The sequence below is a fragment of the Salvelinus alpinus genome, chromosome 8 (assembly GCF_045679555.1).
Source record: "Salvelinus alpinus chromosome 8, SLU_Salpinus.1, whole genome shotgun sequence".
Lineage (NCBI taxonomy): Eukaryota > Metazoa > Chordata > Actinopteri > Salmoniformes > Salmonidae > Salvelinus > Salvelinus alpinus.
The window spans coordinates 54,373,981-54,395,008 of record NC_092093.1 but is presented as its reverse complement, the minus strand read 5'-3'; the positions used below and the strand labels follow the sequence as shown (position 1 = coordinate 54,395,008).

Below are 21,028 nucleotides of genomic sequence, written 5' to 3'. Positions count from 1 at the left end.
TTATCAGATTAATACACTTTGGAATCCAGTGGCTGGATTGGGAATGTGCTGTCTATGATTTATTCATATAATAATATCCCCAGCCATATATCCCTATGGAGATGTAGCAAGCCTGAACCAACGTGCTGGAGGCTGGGTTGTGCTCATTTCCACATAAATAACAGACTTGGTGCTGACCAAATTAACAAACACAATCCAGGCATCATTTTACAATGTTGCTCATCTGGCGTTCCCACCTGTGCTTCCTAAATGTCCTTCTTTTCCCATTCCGAATCTTCTGATTAAACAAACCTGATTAGATCCATAGTTGTACATTTCAAATTTGAATTTAAAATATTTTTTTTTTATCTCGCCACTCAAAATAATGATTGGATGAAATGTGACAAGCAAATATTTCCGGCAGTGAAGTTGTGATTAGAGTCGTTTCCTGCGACAAACAGTGTACCGAGGCAGAGACCGACTTCAAATCAACACGTACGGTTACAGCCCTCCAGTAATACCAAGTTGTTACACTGCATCTCTGCTTGCCCAGTTATGCAATCAACAACAAATCACACAAATACCTGTGTCTTCTCTGGCTAGGTGCCATACATCCACCATTGTCAAATTCAAATTTAAGTAAAACTTTAACACCAAGTAACATATAGGATCTTTATTTTCTAACTAAATACATAATAAACAGGTTCTTTATCATGTTTTTAATGCCTGATCCCTCAGAGTGTCAGAAACGGAATTGGATATTAGTATTTGATAACAACCTGACATGAGTTTTCAAAATGTAAACCCGGCTTAGTTATCCAGAATTCAGATAGCGGCTCGTCATATTTGCATGTCAAAGTGTCAAGCGGTGTCATTAGCTGCGACCAGGAATCTATGCTTGATCACCCCCTCATACAGTATCTCTGATAACTATTATTTTAACTCAATTACCTTCCTACGATACAGGGTGAACACAAACTATTAACTCAATTACCTTCCTACAATAGAAAAGTGAACGCAAACTTGCAAACAGCAACTACAGATAGATATATTATATCAAAACAATGGCAGAAAGAAAGTTCATCTCCACGCTAGTTTTGTAAGTATGGTGTCTATATTAGGACATATCAAGTCACAGTATATTACAGACTTAACAAATGGACTCATCAAAGGAAGCAGTGTTTGAATCCAGTCTGTGAAAATGATTTATTTAAATAGTATTCTGATATCATCATTACAATACAAACTGTGTCAACGTTCCAGTACAGAAGCTTCACACACACTACCAAATCAAAATAAAATTACAGTTCATAACATTTTCGACGGCTCAACAAACAGACAAGACTGCATGGAGATGAATCATGATAAGGAGACAATACATCTATGTGGAGCTGAAACAATGGATCAGAAAAAAAAGAACGGAAACTGATAGTGCTACTCAATTGTCATTGCATTGTACGGAATATTCCCCGGTAACGGAATGACACTGAAACTGAGATTTTTTTTTTACTTAAAAAATGTATGCCAAATAAAATCCAATTGATTTCAAAGTTTAACACACCATACGACTCCCAAAGTGGGCTCCAGAGTGGCGCAGCGGTGCTAGAATCGTCACTACAGACCCTGGTTCGATCCCAGGCTGTATCACAACCGGCCGTGATCGGGAGTGCCATAGGGCGGTGCACGATTAGGGGAGGGTTTGACCGGGGTAGGCCGTCATTGAAAATTAGAATTTGTTCTTAACTGACTTGCCTATTAAAATAAAAACAACTCTGTGCACAATGACTTCTTTTAACAATTTACACAGAAATATGACAAAAACACATTTACTTGAAGAACAGTGCAGATGCAAAGTTTGGTTACAGAATGACGGCACCAACAGAACAAACCGTCATTCAGTTACCATACTTTGCATCAGCACTGTTCTTCAAGTAAATGTATTAAGGTCAAGTTTTCAATGTACATTTTTAAAAGTAGTCATTGTGGATTCTTAAACTTTGATATCAATTGGATTTTGTTTGGCAAACATTTTAAAGTAAAAAATCTGAGTCTCAGCGTAATTCCTTCATGTGGGATTGCCAATATCTTGTTTGATGGCTGAGACTTTGTTACTTGTAAGCCACCACAATTGTCAGACTTTACAATTACCTTAATAAATGACTGTTGTCAATCCTTCAAATTATATATATTCACTTTGCTTGACCCATGATACTCTGAAATGGTTCCATTTCTTGTTGACAAAATCCAGTGAGTTGAAGTACTGTAAGCCGTGCAACAGGTAAGTTGCCATTGGAAGAGGTCCTCCGTAACTGATGGTGAATCAAACTGTCAATAAAGTGTTTTTTAAAGAATTGCGTAATTCCATTTCCTGTTGTTAGCAAATGAATAAATGACAACATTGTTACAAATACAGAACATCACTTGTCTCTGCTTTTAGACATTTTGATTAAAAAAGGTTACATGCTGATTATTTAATTTACAAGTTTTACAGATTTTTTTTATTTAAATTTTATACAGGAATTTGACAAACTGAAGGCATTCATTTAAAGATGCAGTTCGGGATCTTAAGCACTTACAAATTCATAACATATCATCTGAATTGCAAAACTAAAATAAATATTTTTGCACAATGTAACATCATACGAAATGGATGACATAGTACACAACTGTGCACAGTTTTCGGGGACCCGTTTTGGCTTGTGAACAAAAACGACTGGCTGAAATTATACAAAAGCTCTGGAGCATCACTTTAACTGTGCACACAAATATGCTATCCATTTCACCAGTCCCTGGCTAGAGAACTTGTACAGTATAAACATTCTACTAGCAGATGTCAACTCATCTTTTTCAAAACTGAACATTTAGGATTAATTTAAATAGTTATGATGGTACTTTTTCTCAATGGAATTTAGCCTAGTATTGATTTGAGGTTGAGTGGCATGACACAGCCTTGCTAGACTGAGTTTTGTCATCCTGGCACCACTGGAACAGTGCAGATTAAATATTTGGCCTACACATCTTGTACCCTGACAATAGTTGCTGATCAGGATATGTCTCTAGGTGGATCCTGCGGTATGCTCTGTCAGCTAACTCCAATTGCTGAATCAACAGGTTTAGATCAGCCTTTCCCAAACGCGTTCCTCGGGACCCCAAGGGGTGCACGTCCCCCCCCCCCCAGTTCAAATCAGCTGTGTAGTGCTAGGGACAAAAATCTAAATGTGCACCCAGTTTCGGAAACCCTAGTTTAGATCCTCTCACTGATCTCAGCAGTGCTGTGTACAGCAGACTGGACTATGTTAACTGTGGAAAAAGCCTATTGAGACTTTCAGCAAAATGGTGCTTCTTTGTCGCCCCTAAAATGTGTAGGTACTTCCAATACCTTGAATTATTCCATCCCAGTAAGTCCAAAATGCTATTATTTTAAACAGGATTTGAAGATATGGACAGATGTTGCGTTGTGAATCTGGGTAAGCCCAGATTGGAAATAAATTGGAACAATATGTGAGAGCAGTAGGCTACAGTATGAGCAAAGAGATCGATGTTGGTGAACGCCATATTCTATGGACATAGCCACTGTCTTTGGTTGCATGATACATTTTTACAATGGAGACTCTCTTCAGTCTTTGGCTACCCTCTTCAACTCAACTGAATGGCAGATCTGAAGCACTGTTACTGCATCAATGAACAATTCCACCCATTCAAACAGTACAGATGTAAGATCTTAATGTGATCACCCTGTAGCAGGGGAACTTACTACTTGTAGTGCATTTGAGGTTTTAAAAAGATTTATATTTTACACTTTGAAAATGTCCATTAACTATAAACCATATAATACATCAAATTTCCTGCTGCTGAAGGATTAGTTTCCTGCTGTAGCAAACTGGCTCAAATTAAGATCCGTAATCTGTATTTATGGGGGAATATGTCCAGTGGTCACTTTACGTAACAATAATGCGACATAACATCGATGCATCCATTTAGTTAATGGTAATTATTCAAAGTGGTGAATGTTTATGGAACAACGCAGAGATACTTAGAAAGCTCCTACTTCTATTAACAGTTAAAATAACGTTAAAATCCATGACGTCTGCTAACGGGTTCTGAATCAAGAGGTCAGATTGTCAAAGCGTTGTGTCAATCGAACATTGTGAAGGGATAAGAGCGAGAGCAATTTTAAAACCGTTTCCTTTAATCACAAGACCTATAGAGTCTTTCCTCGTCCTTACGTTTGTGTTACAGATAAGAAACCTATCTTCTAGGTATCATTGGGGGAATCATTGCACCATCAAAAACGGTATAAGATGTCTTCTTGGCTAATGTAAGATTCTTTACATAAAGATAGTGTCCCTGAACAATAGGCTACAGCAGTACCTTGATACTCAGTCCTTTGTTTCCCAGTGATGGTAGAACATTTAAATAGGAGAGCTGTACTGTACTTGAAGCATGACTATGAATGGCTTTGTACAATATTAGTGCAGGCCAATTTAAATGAATAGTCTGCTGGCACGGTCACATAATGGACATTGACATGTTCATGAATCATAATATAGGAAATGAGAAGGGACGGAAAATAAGTAGAATTGTAAACAGAAGAAATACCATTGTAAAAAAGTAAAGAAGGTGAGCATTAATGAGACGTGATCTGTAATAACAACGTTCGAGAACTGTATTTGCAAGTTACACACAATACGGATGATAAAATAATTCATTGTCGAGTTGCCTTCATTTAGCAATCCGACTAGGCCTCTACATCATGTTGTTGTATTTGACTAGCTCTTTTGTTCTAAGAGGACTATGAATAGCCTTGCGCGACGTAGTTACATAATAGTGAAAACATAGCGAATGTAAGCTATACACAGTTCCAGGTGTTTGAAATAAAACAATTATATATACTGATATTATATATACACAAATATAGATTTTTTTTTTTTTACTTTAAGCAATGACACAATAGATTCACTGCAGGAACCTCAAAATAAAGGTCTGTGAAAGATATTCCAAGGAGCCAATGTCAGTTTCCATTTTGTTTCGATTGTTGGGTGCATTGAAGAAACGTCGGCACAACAGGTAATCCCGCCGCTGGCCTTTGAGAAGGTGCCTCTTGTGGTACAATGGGTAATAAGAATGCATTGGGTGCAGAGTAGTGGAAAATTAGGGCCAACTGTGTCGTCCGCTTGGTGGTAATAACAGGCCATTTTCTCCTTCGCTTCGAGAAGAGGGAGTGATACTCGGAGGAAAAACGTCAGTCCTTGAAACTATAGCAAGGTATCCCTCACGAAGCCACAGGCAAGAATCAGGATGGCGAGTCCAAAGCTTGTAGCTATCCTCGTGCCTGTGAAAGAAGGAATACGGTTAACACATATACAGCGCTTATCTTGCATTCATTTTTTTATCACTGACAAAAACACTTATTGTTGTAATGTGTGTATTTTGTTCTTATAAAGCTGTACATTGGGTGTGATATAGGTATTCATCCGTTGTTATATAGAATATGCATTAATTTCACACAAAATATGTCCGCAGTCGTTAACAATTATGAACTGCTGAGGAGAAATGTATGCAAAAGCTATTACGACACTAGTCTGAAACATTATATACATTATGCACATATAGAATGATCTGCTTCTGAAATTAAATATGAAGGCTGGATAAGTCCACTAGCTTCCAAATGTGAGTCAATTCATTTAAATATATTCAAATGAACACTCACTACACCAAACACCCACAACAACAACAAAATTAGGATAGAATCTTTACCCTAAAGTACAGGAAGTACAAACGGTCTCGCGAAAGGATTTACATGGACAGCTACCATTTGCTGAACTTGTCAAGCTGCTGTCTGTTCTGAAGTCAGTTTCCACTGCATTTTGACCAACCCACACTGTCTGACAACTGTGTGATATTGAATAGCCTGGCATTCTTATGCAAATTTGGTTCATTTGTATCTCGGGGACATTGTCCTTGAATTGATAAGAGCAAGAGCAAGAGCACAGAAAAAAAGGCATCGAGGCATTTCTGTACTAAGGATAATGATGCAGAACTTATAGTACAGAAGGGAGAGATGGGAAGATATTCTGAATGGCAATGGTACATGCTCTAGTGTATATTAAGCTTTTATTCTGTTAAATCACCCTGGAACACACAAACTAAAACTGGATCCAAGGTCCAAAAAAGCATAAAAAGAAACAAGATGAACTTGTTCTTGAACCTGCCGAGACTGAAAAAGTGTCCGGGAGGGAAAAGAGCAAGAATGTAATCCTCCCGAAACAAGGCAGCATTCAGGAAATGGAAAATGAAATATTCCCTAAATCATGATGACATTTACTGGATTTGTCTGTCAGACCAAGCACAGCAATGTTCTAAGAGGAGAATTGTCAGGGGACATTTTGGTTCGGCTCAATATCAGGAGGAGGAAAAAGACGGAGGCCTGTGACCCGCTGTTCTTCCCTGCCAGATTTAATTTGGCCCGGGGTGATCAAGTGGACAGGAGTGCCACAGAGGAGCTAGGCCAAAACATCCTCCGCATGAAGAATCATTAATCAGTTCACAGCCTGGGAGGGTGGGCTACGCTGCACTGCCGATGGAGACTGCACTGATGGTGTGCAGTGAATATCTCACACCACGCTAGCCCCACCTGAAAACATACTCACGCCACGGAATACAGCCTAAATGTCATTCTTAGATAAACAATAGAAAGTGCATCACAGGAAAAGCTTAAAAAAAACATGAATTGTCACAACCAAACTCTTGATTTAATAAATAAGGCTAAAACAGGAGTGAGCACGAGTAAAATACTACACCCAAGGACTGTTAATTTTACTATAACAGGACTCAAATGGCTTTAAGTTGCACAGAGTAAAGTCACCTGGTCCACTAGCAATCATTACAGTCTAACTGAGTCTCTAGTTTAATCAATATTTTGTCTAATGGAATGCAGGGCAGAGTGACCTCCCCACTGAGGGAGAGTGCGTCACCCTGAGGGAGAGTGCATCACCCTGGCCTTATGCTGCTACCATAGGGAGAGAGCGAATCTCCCATGGGCAGATTCTGCATGTAGACCGAAGAATCTGAACGGGTCTGAATAGGATGCGTGAGATAAGGAGCAGCATTAGCTCCGGTCTTTGGGTTTTCGTCACTGATTATGTGGACGTATCGGGATTGGGAGGAGGTAGTGTTTTAACTGTCTTTTGGGTTGGGTGGACTTTGGCTGAGAGTTTCCTTTTGCGAGGGTGGAGAGTCCGCAAACCGATAGAAAATCTAAATTTCTTAAAAAGTATAGACCTAGAAGTTAATCGCAAAACTGTTCAAATTCCCAGAGATTAATATTCTGGGTTAACTGAGATCAGGAGAGAGCTGGCCTTGCGCCATCTATCTGCCTACATGATGGCGCTAGCTGTGGATGTGGCCTACTGAAAAAAAAAAATGCAATAACAGTCTGATTTGTCGAGTAAATCCCTGCTGGGATTTGGTGATACCAGATGGCACTGCATCTAGGTGTCATTCACCCATTTCACAAATGTTCCCAGTTGTCAGTATAGTTCAACGCTCAGCCATGTTGGATAGGACACAGGGGTATTCGATCTTATGAAAGTATACTGAACAAATATATGAACGCATGCTGGTCCCATTTTTAATGAGCTGAAATATAAGATCCCAGAAATTGTCCATGTGCACAAAAAGCTTGTTTCTCTGAAATGTGTTTACATCCCTATTAGTGAGCATTTCTCCTTGTGCTGGGGACAATAAAACTCCACTCTAAAATGTGCAGATTTGTCACACAATGCCACAAATGTCTCAAGTTGAGGGAGAGTGCAATTGGAATGCTGACTGCAGGAATATCCACCAGAGCGGTTGCCAAAGAATTGAATGTTCATTTATTTTCCACAAGCCGCCTCCTATGTCATTTTAGAGAATTTGACAGAACATCCTACTGGCCTCACAAGCACGGTCCACGTGTAACCACGCCAGCCCAGGACCTCCACATCCAGTATGTCTGTCTGTAATAAAGCCCTTTTGTGAGGAAAAACCCACTCTGATTGGCTGGGCCTAGCTCCCCAGTGGGTGGACCTATCTCCTTAGTGGATGGGTCTATGCCCTCCCAGGCCCACCCATGGCTGCGCCCCTGCCCAGTCATTTGAAATACATAAATTAGGGCCTAATGAATTTATTTCAATTGACTGATTTCTTTCTATGAACTGTATCTCTGGAAAATATTTGAAATTGTTGCATGTTGCATTTATATTTTTGTTCAGCATTGTTCTTTTCCCACAACGGGTTGGCGACTTGCCACATAGTTTAAACAAAGTTGTGAAGGCCTTTTGGTACATCTCACTTCTGGGACATTCTTTGTATTTTAATTAAGTGATCCAAGAGCTTTAAAAAACCAACAATGCCAAAACAAATGTATGCAAACTGTGAGGTAACTAGACCTGACACATTAGCCTTCTCTGCACAGGCATGTAAACGCAGACAACACCATGCACTGAATTCCTACTCGGCTAACAATTGCCATGGTTTACAGGTCGGGCAATGTGTAAAATCTTCGCAGCCTGGACTGAAAGGCATACAGACAAGAAGACAAGCTGATGGACAGGTAGACAAACAGACAGACTGACATACAGGCAGAAAAAAAAGGATACAAAAAAAAGATACAAAATAGATAGATGGATTGGCTAATGATCAAGTCCACTGAAATTCCATGAAACATGAAACAGCCAGTACCGGAACCCGACGTACCGGAACCCGACGTAGCGGAACCCGACGTAGCGGAACCAGACGAGTCTCTGGCGGCGTTACCTGAACTCTGTTTGATTATCTCACCTGAACTCTGTTTGATTATCTCACCTGAACTCTGTTTGATTATCTCACCTGAACTCTGTTTGATTGTCTCACCTGAACTCTGTTTGATTGTCTCACCTGAACTCTGTTTGATTATCTCACCTGAACTCTGTTTGATTGTCTCACCTGAACTCTGTTTGATTATCTCACCTGAACTCTGTTTGATTATCTCACCTGAACTCTGTTTGATTGTCTTGGCTGATGATGTCTGAGAGCTGGAGGTAGAGCGAACCCTCAGGTCGGGGCTCATGCTGTCTTGTGCTGCTGTGGCGCCTGTCTTGCGTGGCTTCTTATCAGCTGTTAGGTGGGACAAGGGGGATGTCTTCTTGGCCAGCCTGATGCGGGGCCGGGTGCTGTTCACCTTCAGGTAGGCCTGGACCTTGTACTCCAGCAGCTCTCCGTAGTTGGCGTTGGTGACTCTGCACTCGTACAGGCCCTCGTCACTCTTTCCCACCCGGGAGATCTGCAGTTTGTGGGAGATGTCGTTTCCCTGTACCTTCACCGTCTGTAGGGAGATATAAAGATGTTCAACGAACAATGCAGGAGCAACCTACATCACAAAGCCACATGACTAGTGGTGCAGTACAGAGAACCATGTAATGACACAACAGTAACACATAGTGATGGTTTTATGTGTCCATACTTATGGAGTCACATACACATGGTGTCCATATTCTACATCTGCAGTGCTTGCTGTTTGGGGTTTTAGACTGGGTTTCTGTTTAAGCACTTTGTGACATCTGCTTATGTAAATACATTTAATTTAATTTGATGTCTTAATATGGACACCATACACATTCTGTACATGCAGTAACTTACACTTATTTTAGTCCCTTCATTGTCTGGATCCGGCTCTGGTATCACTTCCATCTAAGAAAACAGAGAAAACAAAAATACACCTAAAAAATCAGGAACAAAGCTGAAAAGACATTCGAAAAGTGGACAGCAATGGATTATTGGTCTCTAAGAGTGTGCCACTCTAACAAATGTCCGAGGAGATATATTTTATACCAGTTTAGTCTTCGCAGACACTCAAATATAACTAGTCAGAAAGCCTCTGGCATTCCTTTAGTACGGTGCACTCAAAAGTATAGTTTGGGTGTAAATGCAGCATCGTCGTCGTCCATGAACGACTATAAATGTTTGATAGCTACATCGATAAGTAGTTAATCACACATGGAAGCAGCAAAAACATACCAATATCACCACAAAAGATCAGCTAAAATGAAGGAAACCCTTTCCCCCTCCGTTCTAAATGTACAGAATGGGGGAAGAAAAAAGGGTTTCCTTCATTTTAGCTTTATGAAAAGCTTTATGAAAAGATTTATGAAAAGCTTTATGAAAAGATTCAATGAAATAGTTACTTCGATATTCAGTCAAAAGAAACAGTATGAAACAGAATGTTTATACTCTGTGACAAATTGACAACTGACTGCAACAAATATTTACTCAGAAATGACATTGAACTGGCAAATAACTCTACATTATCATCATCTAAGAAAAGCAAAATGTTTTCTCTACATGCTGATGAGACATAATGGACTGTCTGGTGTCTTTATAACCACAACAAACCTTCCAATAGGAGACTCTCAAATGAAGTGAGAACACAGAGACATCAAAAAAAGGGACACGGCTTCAGGATGAACATTCTGGCTCTGGTGGCTGTATTCTGGCACCACAGCAAACACTCAGCCCAAAGCCTACATCATGGTCTGGGCATTGATTTTAGAGGGTAGCATTTATTTAATCTTCATCGAAGGCCAAATGGACTTATTTCTGGGAAAGTGTGTTGATGACAGGCTTGAGCAGAGCAGCAGAGCCTCTTTCTAACCAGTCCATGAAAGAAACACCTTCAGGGGTTGAAATATGTCAGCTCCACGAGGTCGAAAAGGTACAGGAGCTACATAAGAAAATCTGAACTAGCGAGTTTTCTGTCAAGTATATAATGACTTTCGAGAAGCCACTGCTTACAATAGAATACTTTCTGTCAACTGTGATCAAAACTATTAACAATAGACAATTTGCGGGACGATGATGTCAAGAGAATTGGTGGGGCTTCGACATAGATTTGACCAAAGTCACCTGTCTCAATATTTTCTTTACAAACTGTCCCTTGATTAATAAACTATATACTCCATGTAGGGTCCATATAAGTCACCTAGGATGGATAATCTTCTAAAAGATATACATCCACTCACATCTGTCTTCCTGGTTTCCCTCTACATTCAGAAACATTTTGTAGAGTGGACGTACTGTAGAATGTGAACTAGTCTAACGGTCATCTAACCATCAATGACCAAAGACTAGGTCCAGCAGAAAGAGATTTGTGCCTCTCTCTCTAGTTCAGTCCTGGATCACAGTTTTATAGGGTACTTTATCCCAATTGGGTCTAGTCAATTTACAGTGGCTTTGCGAACCATAAAAAAATGTTTGGCATTTCATTGTGGAACTCCATTAGTCATTTAGCCTTGTACAAATGCAATTAACTTAATTGTGACATAATGTATTTTTCGATATTCATTCAGAATCCAGGGATTTATCATGAAGCGTAATAGACATTTATAGGCCACTTGCAGACTGGCGTTGTATCATAAGACATTTAACTGTCACGGAAATGTGTTGATTTCATGATGAGAGAAATCTATTAAAATGTACAGAAGCGTTAGCCTATCTGTAACTCGAGCGTAACAAAACAGCTTGTTTCCTCAAATGGGAAATAGACTCCTAGTCTTAGAATGCCTGTTTTCATCAATAATGATACCCTTTTGTCTACAAATGTGTTCTGTTTAATTTACAAGTGTTCTTTAGAGTGAATTAACGTCTTTTGACTGTGATGCAAAAAGTTTGCAGTGACACTAAGAAACAAAAGCTACATTATTTTCTCATTTATATTTCATTTTGTCTCCGCCTGGCTGCCTCTGAGCTCCACACACTCTCAGTTTCAATCTCTTGTCTCTTTATTACAAAAAAAACTTCCACCGTCACACACTGCCATTCTTCATGCGAACTGAAATTGACTTCCTGTAAAATGTGTCCCGCAATTACTGTGCATAAAGCAAGGGGCCGCCCAGGTCCCTGCAACCAAATGAATGTCAAAAGAGAAGAATGGAATCATTTACATTGAGATATAGACCTAACTGTACTGCACTTCCACCTTTTATTACGATCGTCTGACATATTTCATTATAATGAACTAGAGGCTGTTATAATTCTTAGGTTATTGTCTATAGGCCCCCTGTGTTACATTTCATTAATTAGAGGCAATCAATAAGCAGCCTTGATTTAAAAACCAATCAAATCATAAGATCAGCTGTAACAACAAGACTCACTCTCATCCTTCAAGGGATGGGCTAAGGCTCTTGAGCTCAACACGTTCTTCCCCTCTCACTGTCTGGAGAAGTGAGGAACAATACAATACACTTCCATTACTAAAGGCTGCCCAAGCCAACAACCAGATGAACAACAGTCAACTTGGATGTAGATTCACTCTCGGTAACACTTGACTTAAAGTCAACCGGTTAGGGTTTAATAATAGCAGCCATTTGGTAACACATGACTTAAAGGCCAGTAAGCATTTTACTATAGCATTTACAGCTGCTTTATCCTGTGCACGTGACAGATTAATTTAAATTGGATTTGATTTGAAAAGTAGAAGCCCTGTGCACGGTAGTACGTCTTCTTCAAGTTGGTGAGGAACGACTTGGAATCCAAATCACATCCAAAAACCACCCACGTGGAAAGACAACAGTTGATCTTGATGTATTGTCTGAGGCTGTCCTTAATATGGACGTGTGCCAGTTTTACATTTGTTTTGGGAACTGCAAGTGAACTTTCTCTACAAAATCTCTGCCCCTTTAACAAGTCCTTCGTCATAACATCAAGTACCCAATAATAACGTTTGAGTGTGTTAAGCTGGAGTACATAAAATGCCATGCAGCCTTGTAAGTGCTCGCTAATTACAAAGCTCACTGACTCTTGAGTGGGCGCTCAAGACGTTATGGCGCGAGATCTGTTGTTAATGTTAATTATGGCCACTGCAATCATGTTCTTGAGTTCTTCTCAAATGGAAAAAGCTGGAAAGGCTCCACTGCCATTGGTCAAGTGTCAGATGCTGCGATGGTAATTACATGTACAATAGATAAACTGCAGCATCTCCCAATATGAGAGAGAGTGTAGGACTCGGCTTCAGTCGGCTAAACAGCCCTCCAAGTGTACAATGGTTTTAACTGACAGAATTTTTTACAATTTAAAATTAGTTTTGGAAAATACTGCTGTACGTGATCGCATTTCATACATTTTTGGTGTACTGTTTGCATTAAATCTGTATAAGTTATCACCTCTTTCCATTTGAGAAGAACTCAAGGGGCGGCAGGTAGCCTAGTGGTTAGAGTGTAGAGGTGGCAGGTAGCCTAGTGGTTAGAGTGTAGAGGTGGCAGGTAGCCTAGTGGTTAGAGTGTAGAGGTGGCAGGTAGCCTAGTGGTTAGAGTGTAGAGGTGGCAGGTAGCCTAGGGGTTAGAGTGTAGAGGTGGCAGGTAGCCTAGTGGTTAGAGTGTAGAGGTGGCAGGTAGCCTAGTGGTTAGAGTGTAGAGGTGGCAGGTAGCCTAGTGGTTAGAGTGTAGAGGTGGCAGGTAGCCTAATGGTTAGAGCGTTGGGCCAGTAACCGAAAGGTTGCTGAATCGAATCCCCGAGCTGGCAAGGTAAAAAATATGTTGTTCCTCCCCTGAACAAGGCAATTAACCCACTGTTCCCCGGTAGGCTGTCATTGTAAATAAGAATTTGTTCTTATCTGACTTGCCTAGTTAAATCATATATCACTGCACAGGACTTGTGAAATGAGTGACTTTGAGATAAATAGTGTAAAGTAACAATCTGAGCATTTCAGGGCTGTTTAGAGGGAATACACAATGTGACTTTTCTTTTTAAACAAGAGGAGGAAACTCCTACTCAGCCCTTCAGACGTTCCCAGTGTGGAAACGGGAGACAAGATTCCGTTTAAAGAGCTTCTAAAAATGGCTTCAAAGCCACTTGTGGCTCCCTAGTCTCCTCTAGCTACCCACCACCTTGGCGACTATATAAGTGAAGCATGAGACCATGGTGGTTTTTCAAGTATATCATCAAACCTCGCAGTCCAATCAGCAATGCCATCATATAGACGTCCAATCAGTTCCCATACAAGTGGAGGTACAGAAGAATTTCTCCCATCTTTGATGATCCCCACAGATGTTGAGTTATCCTCTTGTTAGTGCCATCATAGATCACCCCCCCCCCCCCCCCCCCACACACACCCAACACACAACACACAACAAACTACTGACAAGGAACATGTCAACGTATGAACAGAGAATGGGACACAATGTCTCAAAAAAGAGATAGCTGTAGGTTAACGTAAACAAATGTTTACTGGAGAATATTGAAAGTCAATTGATTGGGCAGTTTTATTTTCAGGCTGGCAGTCATATCCCTCTTCTGACACACAGGAAAGGAAGAGCTGGCATGTTACACATGAGGAGACTGAGACAGAGGCAGACGATATGAAATGTCAATGTAAAGTAGGCTATTATGATAAATGTTGAAGTGCTGTGGTAAACAACTGAAGCATGTTGAATACAGTAGAATCATTATGAGAATTGAATGACAAAGTACCATGGGAATACATGAATTAATCAGGGTTCATGAAGGGGGTTTGACAATCACATCTGATGCACAAGCACGTCCTATTTTCAACGTGAAACTGGTTCACGGTAAATTAAATATTTCAAATCCCTTTCCGTCTCTCTGGGTTTTTTTTTTGCATTCTTGCGCTGAATCAATAGATTAAGTGTGACGTCCTTCCTCTCTTCTCCTCTTCTTGTTCATCAGAGATATTCTGAGAAACAAGGTGTTGGTGAGACACAACAGTTCCAAGGACGCAGCAACAACATCCTCTGCCATCAATGCCATCTCTGTTAAAATGTCTTGGGAAAAAATGCTGGCTGTGTGTTATGACTCACTGTGGAGTAAAAGACAGGAAATGAAAGTAAGCAAAACAGAAAGATAGTTCAAGGAACTAATATCAGGAAGACCAAACAACTTACAAAATAACTTACAGAACACCTCCATATTTCCATGGAGAGATGTTGAAAGAAAACTTTTCCTACCTTTTCTATATACTATAGATCTCTTCACTGATGTTGTTAATGTCTCTGGGCAAGAAGTGGCTACGCATGGAAACACACTTAGTGTTTATAGAACAAAACAATACATTATTCACATTCATGTTGAATAATCACTGCAATTATGAAGCTAACTTTAATATGCACAGTCTAATAAGAGTCACTTTATGCTATTATCCAATTTGATGGAAGTAAATTAGCACATCAATCAACCACTAAAAACATCTTGAGGTATTTAAGTCAAAATCATTGGCGGATGACAGATCTTGTGATAACATAATATCATAATTTTTTTTGATTCATTTTTTTTAGGATTAATTGGATTCTCAATGCAACAGACCCCTTTTAGGCAATGGAAAGTTGAGAGAGAGAGAGAGAGAGAGAGAGAGAGAGAGAGAGAGAGAGAGAGAGAGAGAGAGAGAGAGAGAGAGAGAGAGAGAGAGAGAGAGAGAGAGAGAGAGAGAGAGAGAGAAAGAGAATCCCAGCAGCATTACAGTTCTTTACACACTCAAACCGGTGCAGGTGTTCCTATTGTTTTGTACACTCAGTGAATACATGGTCATCACATACCAGTAATAGAAAGGTTGTTTCCTCAAACATCCAATAATAACAGAGCCTTACCAATGATGAGAAACAAGCAATCCAATATAATAAAAGTACACTAATTACTAAAGTATATTTCCTGGACTGATACTAATCATTTTGATTACAAACTCCCCTTGAAGGGGATTGATAACAATCATATTGAATGGAATCAAATTGAAGAGATTCCAGCTGGAAACAAATACACCCATTTCCCTCAACGATACCAATAACACATGCTGTATCCTGTCACTTCCACTGTTTTGTTTCATGTAAATGAGTGGGGCATATCCACATATAAACTCAGCAAAAAAATAAACATCCCTTTTTCAGGACCCTGTCTTTCAAAGATAATTTGTAAAAATCCAAATAACTTCACAGATCTTAATTTTACAGGGTTTAAACACTGTTTCCCATGCTTGTTCAATGAACCATAAACAATGAATGAACATGCACCTGTGGAATGGTCGTTAAGACACTAATAGCTTACAGATGGTAGGCAATTAAGGTCACAGTTATGAAAACTTAGGACACTAAAGAGGCCTTTCTACTGACTCTGAAAAACACCAAAAGAAAGATGCCCAGGGTCCCTGCTCATCTGCGTGAACGTGCCTTAGGCATGCTGCAAGGAGGCATGAGGACTGCAAATGTGGCCACGGCAATAAATTGCAATGTCCGTACTGTGAGACGCCTAAGACAGCGCTACAGGGAGAAAGGACGGACAGCTGATCGTCCTCGTAGTGGCAGACCACGTGTAAGAACACCTGCACAGGATCGGACATCCAAACATCAAATCCAGGATACAGGATGGCAACAACAACTGCCCGAGTTACACCAGGAACACATAATCCCTCCATCAATGCTCAGACTGTCCGTAATAGGCTGAGAGAGGCTGGACTGAGGGCTTGTAGGCCTGTTGTAAGGCAGGTCCTCACCAGACATCACTGGCAACAACGTCGCCTATGGGCACAAACCCACCGTCGCTGGACCAGACAGGACTGGCAAAAATTGCTCTTCACTGACGAGTTGCGCTTTTGTCTCACCAGGGTTGATGGTCGGATTCACGTTTATCGTCGAAGGAATGAGCGTTACACCGAGGCCTATACTCTGGAGCGGGATCGATTTGGAGGTGGAGGGTCCATCTTGGTCTGGGGTGGTGTGTAACAGCATCATCGGACTGAGCTTGTTGTCATTGCAGGCAATCTCAACGCTGTGCGTTACAGGGAAGACATCCTCCTCCCTCATGTGGTACCCTTCCTGCAGGCTCATCCTGCCATGACCCTCCAGCATCACAATTCCACCAGCCAAACTGCTCGTTCTGTGCGTGATTTCCTGCAAGATAGGAATGTCAGTGTTCTTCCATGACCAGCGAAGAGTGCGGATCTCAATCCCATTGAGGACGTCTGTGACCTGTTGGATTGGAGGCTGAGGGCTAGGGCCATACCCCCCAGAAATGTCCGGGAACTTGCAGGTGCCTTGGTGTAAGAGTGGGGTAACATCTCACAGTAAGAACTGGTAAATCTGGTGCAGTCCATGAGGAGGAGATGCACTGCAGTACTTAATGCAGCTGGTGGCCACACCAGATACTGACTGTTACTTTATGATTTTGACCCAACCCTTTGTTCAGGATCGATTTATTCCATTTCTGTTAGTCACATGTCTGTGGAACTTGTTCAGTTTTTGTCTCAGTTGTTGAATCTTGTTATGTTCATAGAAATATGAATAATTTTCCTGAAAATAAACACAGTTGACGATGAGAGGACATTTCTTTTTTTGCTGAGTTTAGAATGTGTAAAAATCCATTACACAACAACATGCCATAACCTGTCACCATATCTCTCAACGTAATGGTGTTGAGGCAACATATTGTCAGTAAGAGCAGCAGGGGTGCATGGATGATTGATAGCTCTAGCCCTCAAATATATAGATAGCTGGTCTGCTCTATGATAGACAGCCTGAAATTACTTGTTTCAGTCACCGAAAGTGGTTTCTCTCTTCTCCCACCTGAGAGCAAGGAAACCCAAGATTTCTTCTCCAAAGTAGATATTTATATTGCTCTGACATTGACCCTGTATTTCAGACAGCTAGGAAAACCCCAACTGTGTCCTTGTGAACAGATACAGTATGGTCTTGATGTATGTCTGTGGAGCAAACAAAAACACCACAACTTTCCAAGGCAGAGAACATTTAAGTGACGAAGCAGCAGGGGTGGAAATTAGGCTAGCACATGGCCGACGTGAGTAAGACATTTAAGAGTGTTAACCCTCGCAAGGCTGCCGGCCCAGACTGCATCCCAAGCCGCATCCTCAGAGCATGCGCAGACCAGCTGATTGGCGTGTTTGAGCACCCGAGCCACTGCCTGTTCACCCCGCTATCAAATCAAATCATCCAGAAGGTGAGGTCAGTACAGGTACATCAAAGCTGGGACCGAGAGACTGAAAAACAGCTTCTATCTCAAGGCCATCAGACTGTTAAATAGCCATCACTAGCTGGCTACCACCCGGTTACTCAACCTTGCACCTTAGAGGCTGCTGCCCCATATACATGGAATCACTGGCCACTTTAATAACGGAACACTAGTCACTTTAATATTGTTTACCTACTGCTTTACTCATCTCTTATCTATATACTGTATTCTATTCTACTGTATTTTAGTCAATGCCACTCTGACATTGTTCATCCTAATATTTATATATTTTGTAATTCCATTGTTATACTTTTAGATTTGTGTGTATTGTTGTGAATTGTTATATACTACTGCAATGTTGGAGCTAGGAACACAAGCATTTAACATCTGCAAAAAAAATTGTATGTGACCAATAACATTTGATTTGATGTTAAAAATCGGTAAAGTTTGATTTTTATATCAAACAAATAACCTTCAATTCATTGCATTTTCATCTTTTATGAAAATTAAAAGAAACCAATAAATACACTTAATGAATACAATTTTATTTTTCTAATTATCTTTCTCAAAAACATTTGTATATTATCCAATACCAAAATCATTACTCTTCGTTGTTTGTTCCAGAAATTTTACAGTTACTCTGTGACCCCACAAGGGGTCGTGACCCCGACTTTGAATACCACTGCACTAGCCCAAGGATAGTAATTTTCAGACAGAGTTACTAGAAAATGTGCCTAACTAGCCCGAGATGCATTTTACATTTTCGTGTAGCCCAGATGGCCAGTGTCAAAAATAATTAAAAGTACTACTTAAGTCGTTTTTTGGAGTATGTGTACTTTAGTTTAATATTTATATTTTAGAAAATGTTTACTTTTACTTCACTACATTCCTAAAGAAAATAATCTAAGTTTTACTCAATACATTTTCCCTGACACCCAAGGTACTTGTTACATTTTGAATGCTTAGCAGGACAGGGAAATGGTCCAATTCACACACTTATCAACAGAACATCCCTGGTCATCCCTCTGCCTCTGATCTGGTGGACTCACTAAACAGAACATCCCTGGTCATCCCTCTGCCTCTGATCTGGTGGACTCACTAAACAGAGAACATCCCTGGTCATCCCTCTGCCTCTGATCTGGTGGACTCACTAAACAGAGAACATCCCTGGTCATCCCTCTGCCTCTGATCTGGTGGACTCACTAAACAGAACATCCCTGGTCATCCCTCTGCCTCTGATCTGGTGGACTCACTAAACAGAGAACATCCCTGGTCATCCCTCTGCCTCTGATCTGGTGGACTCACTAAACAGAACATCCCTGGTCATCCCTCTGCCTCTGATCTGGTGGACTCACTAAACAGAGAACATCCCTGGTCATCCCTACTGCCTCTGATCTGGTGGACTCACTAAACAGAGAACATCCCTGGTCATCCCTCTGCCTCTGATCTGGTGGACTCACTAAACAGAGAACATCCCTGGTCATCCCTACTGCCTCTGATCTGGAGGACTCACTAAACAGAGAACATCCCTGGTCATCCCTACTACCTCTGATCTGGAGGACTCACTAAACAGAGAACATCCCTGGTCATCCCTCTGCCTCTGATCTGGTGGACTCACTAAACAGAACATCCCTGGTCATCCCTCTGCCTCTGATCTGGTGGACTCACTAAACAGAGAACATCCCTGGTCATCCCTCTGCCTCTGATCTGGTGGACTCACTAAACAGAGAACATCCCTGGTCATCCCTCTGCCTCTGATCTGGTGGACTCACTAAACAGAGAACATCCTGGTCATCCCTCTGCCTCTGATCTGGTGGACTCACTAAACAGAGAACATCCTGGTCATCCCTCTGCCTCTGATCTGGTGGACTCACTAAACAGAGAACATCCCTGGTCATCTCTCTGCCTCTGATCTGGTGGACTCACTAAACAGAGAACATCCTGGTCATCCCTCTGCCTCTGATCTGGTGGACTCACTAAACAGAGAACATCCCTGGTCATCCCTCTGCCTCTGATCTGGTGGACTCACTAAACAGAGAACATCCCTGGTCATCCCTCTGCCTCTGATCTGGTGGACTCACTAAACAGAGAACATCCCTGGTCATCCCTACTGCCTCTGATCTGGTGGACTCACTAAACAGAGAACATCCCTGGTCATCCCTCTGCCTCTGATCTGGTGGACTCACTAAACAGAGAACATCCCTGGTCATCCCTACTGCCTCTGATCTGGAGGACTCACTAAACAGAGAACATCCCTGGTCATCCCTACTACCTCTGATCTGGAGGACTCACTAAACAGAGAACATCCCTGGTCATCCCTCTGCCTCTGATCTGGTGGACTCACTAAACAGAACATCCCTGGTCATCCCTCTGCCTCTGATCTGGTGGACTCACTAAACAGAGAACATCCCTGGTCATCCCTCTGCCTCTGATCTGGTGGACTCACTAAACAGAGAACATCCCTGGTCATCCCTCTGCCTCTGATCTGGTGGACTCACTAAACAGAGAACATCCTGGTCATCCCTCTGCCTCTGATCTGGTGGACTCACTAAACAGAGAACATCCTGGTCATCCCTCTGCCTCTGATCTGGTGGACTCACTAAACAGAGAACATCCCTGGTCATCTCTCTGCCTCTGATCTGGTGGACTCACTAAACAGAGAACATCCTGGTCATCCCTCTGCCTCTGATCTGGTGGACTCACTAAACAGAGAACATCCCTGGTCATCCCTCTGCCTCTGATCTGGTGGACTCACTAAACAGAGAACATCCCTGGTCATCCCTCTGCCTCTGATCTGGTGGACTCACTAAACAGAGAACATCCCTGGTCATCCCTCTGCCTCTGATCTGGAGGACTCACTAAACAGAGAACATCCTGGTCATCTCTCTGCCTCTGATCTGGAGGACTCACTAAACACAAATGCTTCGTTTGTAAATGATGTCTGTGTGTTGGAGTGTGTCTGTAAAAAAACTAAAAAACAAGAACAATCGTGCTTTCCGGTTTGCTTAATATAAGGAATATTAAATTATTAATACTATTACTTTTGATACTCAAGTATATTTTAGCAATT

General features: G+C 41.2%; 1 protein-coding gene across 1 annotated transcript in view; it reads right to left on the bottom strand.

Annotated features, from left to right (window-relative positions):
- Nucleotides 1-1,166: 1,166 nt before the first annotated feature.
- LOC139583292 (V-set and transmembrane domain-containing protein 2A-like) overlaps nucleotides 1,167-21,028 on the bottom strand; it is a 31,765-nt gene continuing 11,903 nt past the window's right edge. Inside the window, exons 3-5 of the mRNA XM_071414199.1 lie at nucleotides 9,637-9,687; nucleotides 8,992-9,322; nucleotides 1,167-5,311 (exon numbers count right to left, since the gene is read on the bottom strand). Of these exons, the coding sequence (XP_071270300.1) occupies nucleotides 5,235-5,311; nucleotides 8,992-9,322; nucleotides 9,637-9,687 (459 nt within the window). The 3' untranslated portion in view covers nucleotides 1,167-5,234. The remainder of the gene's footprint in view (nucleotides 5,312-8,991; nucleotides 9,323-9,636; nucleotides 9,688-21,028) is intronic.